The sequence below is a fragment of the Cebus imitator genome, unplaced genomic scaffold (genome assembly GCF_001604975.1).
Source record: "Cebus imitator isolate Cc_AM_T3 unplaced genomic scaffold, Cebus_imitator-1.0 Scaffold63, whole genome shotgun sequence".
Lineage (NCBI taxonomy): Eukaryota > Metazoa > Chordata > Mammalia > Primates > Cebidae > Cebus > Cebus imitator.
In genome coordinates this window covers 2,236,767-2,240,165 of record NW_016107378.1, presented here as the reverse complement: position 1 = coordinate 2,240,165, position 3,399 = coordinate 2,236,767, and the positions used below count along the sequence as shown (strand labels likewise).

The 3,399-nt window shown below is 39.5% G+C and overlaps 1 protein-coding gene across 4 annotated transcripts in view; it reads left to right on the top strand.

The window, feature by feature from the left end:
• The window catches only part of RBL2 (RB transcriptional corepressor like 2), a 55,330-nt gene that overhangs the window by 42,762 nt on the left and 9,169 nt on the right, over positions 1-3,399 (top strand). For all 4 annotated transcript variants that reach the window (XM_017530087.2, XM_017530090.2, XM_017530089.2 and 1 more), the window contains one exon: positions 356-520. In XM_017530087.2, coding sequence (XP_017385576.1) covers positions 356-520 — 165 coding nt within the window. The remainder of the gene's footprint in view (positions 1-355; positions 521-3,399) is intronic.

Genomic DNA, 3,399 nt, shown 5'->3' with positions numbered 1-3,399 from the left:
GCTACATGGGTTCAAACTGTCCAGTACTTAGTGGTGGTAACCTTGCAAATCATTAAAATTTCTCCATACCTCTGTTTCCTCATCTATAAAATGGGAGGGAGTATTACTAGTCCTAGCATATAGAGTTGTTGTAAGGATGAAATGATATAATGTATAAAAATTGCTTAAAATAATTGGCACAAACTAAGCCCTTAAGGTTTGCTATTAGAATGTTTTTCTTTAGGTTTAATTATTGCTAATACATCACTATCATTCATAAGACTACTGGTTTTGCACACCTCTTTAATCATTGTCAATAAAAATACCTGATTATAATTTTTTTTCTTAGAATTACTGATTTTTTTTTTTTTAACAGATGGATGTTCCTCCACTCTCTCCCTATCCATTTATAAGAACAGGTTCCCCTCGCCGGGTACAGCTGTCTCAAAATCATCCCATCTACATTTCCCCACATAAAAATGAAGCAATGCTTTCTCCTCGAGAAAAGATTTTCTATTACTTCAGCAACAGTCCTTCAAAGGTGAGCCTAGCATCAATCTTGGCCTTTACTAACCCCAAAATGCATCAGATGCTAGAAACAGGGTTTGTGCTAAGCCTAGGCACTCATGTGATGAGAGCCGCCAGGGACAGTGATCAGTCAGAATCCATACAGCAAAACCCAGGGTTTATTTTGGTGTTTTGCTTTTTTTGAGGGGGAGGGAGTAGAATTTTAGGATTGGAAACAGGGATTTGAATTTTTTTATTCCCTCTCCTATTTGTACATTTTGAACATTCTGCTATAAACTTGGAAGCTGGTGTTTTTTCATCGCATTTGTAACAATTTTCTACATTTGTTGGGGAAAGAAATTTTGGATCCCTTACCAAAGGTCTGTTTCTGGGACAGGCAGTGTCCTCTGGACTCTAGCTAAAGGGAGAAGTCGACATTTTGGACACTGCATTGCAATAGTCATATTAGCACAGATGTATGTAGCAACAGCTGCCTCATTCGAAGAAAGGGAAGGAAGCTTGGAAGCTTGAATCAGGTTGTTGCTGAGGTATGGAAGGGTATTACAGCAGGAAGCAGGTAAGGGGAAGAAAACAGTGTCCTTGAGGCAGACACAGTGGTCCAAAGCTGATGTTAGTAATGGAACTGGATTGTCAAGGTCCTTCCATAATGAGATGTGTATTGATAAAGACTGCTTAGAGGCAAGGCATGGTGACGCACGCCTGTAATCCCAGCACTTTGGGAGGCCAAGGTGGGTGGATCACCTGAGGTCAGGAGTTCAAGACCAGCCTGGCCAACATGGTGAAACACCGTCTCTACTAAAAATACAAAAATTAGCCAGGCTTGGTGGCAGGCACCTGTAATCCCAGCTCCCCGGGGGGCTGAGGCAGGAGAACTACTTGAACCTGGGAGGTAAAGGTTGCAGTGAGCCGAGAATGCACCATTGCACTCCAGCCTGAGTGGCAAGAGCAAAACTCCTATCTTAGAAATAAACACACATGTGTAGGGACTGGACTCTTCACAAAAAAGGTCAGCATCATGAAAAAAAGGTAGAGGATGGGGAAGGTACCGTAAAGGAGACTAGGGAGACATGACACCCAAATGCAATGCATGATTTTTGATCCTGCGTAGAAAACGCTGCTATAAAGGACATTCTGAGGAAAATTTGAATGTGGCCTTCAGTATATATATATATTTTTAATTTATTTCTTTGGTGTTGATGATGCTTAGCAGATTATGTAGGAGACTGTGGTGAAAGTATTCAGAGGTAAAGTGCCTCAGTGTTTGCAGCTTGCTTTCAAAAACAGGTCAGTTGCAATATATCTAGGTAGGAAGAGAGTGAGAGCAACTCTGAGACATTAATGATTGCTAAGTGGGTGCTCAATGTATTATTTTTTCAACTCTTTGTAGACTTGAAATCTTAAACAGTCCGGGTACAGTGGCTCATACCTGTAATCTCAACACTTCGGCAGGCTGGAGTGGGAGGATTGCTTGAGGCCAGGAGTTTGAGACCAGCTCTGCAACACAGCAAGACCCCATTCCTACAACGAATAAAAATTAGCTGAGCATGGTGCCACCCACCTGTAGTCCTAGCTACTTAGGAGGTTGAGGCAGGCTACTCACACTTGAGCCTAAGAGTTCAAGGCTGTAGTGAGCCATGGTCATGCCACCACACTCCAGTCTGGGCAACAAAGTGAGAAACCCAGTCTCTTTAAAAAAAAAAAATTGAGGAAAACAAGTAAATAATAATTAGAAATCTGTTAGAAAATGTAATAATGGCCTGGGCATGGTGGCTTATACCTATAATCCTAGCACTTTGGGAGGCCGAGGTAGGTGGATCACCTCAGCCTGGCCAAAATGGTGTAACCCCATCTCTACTAAAAGTATAAAAATTAGTCAGGCATGGTGGCAGATGCCTGTAATCCCAGCCACTCTGGAGGCTGAGGTGGGAAAAATTGCTTGAATCCGGGAGGCAGAGGTTGCAGAGCCGAAATCACACTAATGCACTCCAGCCTGGAGGACAAGCGTGAGACTCTGTCTCAAAAAAAGAAAATGTAATAATGGAGAAACTTTTCCTGTCATATTGAAAAAAAGAAAAAAAAAGGTCTAAAGGTGTCACATGGTTTGGAATAAGTTTGAAAACTGGAATAAGTGAAGATATACCAATCTTTCTGAATGGGAAGATTGGTATAATATTATACCAATATTGGTATTGGTACTAATATTTAAAAGATATACTTTGTCTGTTACATAAGCTTATTCTAATTCTAGAGATATTCCTAGGTAGGACTAGTTAAGAAACCTGGAAACATAAATTGGCAGTAACAGCTCCAAAAAGCAACTAGAGTTGGAGGAAATGATTCTGATGGCTAAAGTTAGACTCTCATCCTGTAACCTATAAATTCTAAATCGATTAGAGTTAAATGGAAAAAAAGAATAAACAGATTAGCAGATGAATTGGAATAAAAGTACTCATAAGAAGTCTTAAAAAGGAGGAAAAAAGGGACATACAGGAAAGGAAATAGGATTTAAATTTAAATGTTGTAAATGTACCAATTAAAAGAATTTGTCCGATTGAACAAAAAAGCAAAACCAAACTATATGTTGTAAGTTATGCACTTTAAATGTAAAAATGTATATCCCATAAGTGGAAAATTACTTGGCAATAAAAAGGAATGACGTGAACAAGCAAGCACTCAGAGATTTCATCACCACCAGGCCTGCTTTACAGGAGCTTCTGAAAGAACCACTACAAATAGAAAGGAACAACCAGTATCAGCCTTTCTAAAAGATGCCAAAAAATAAAGAACATCAACATAATCAAGAAATTGCATCAATTAACTGGCAAAACAGCCAGCCAACATTAAATGACAGCATCAAACTCATATATATTGATATTAATTCTAAATTTAAAT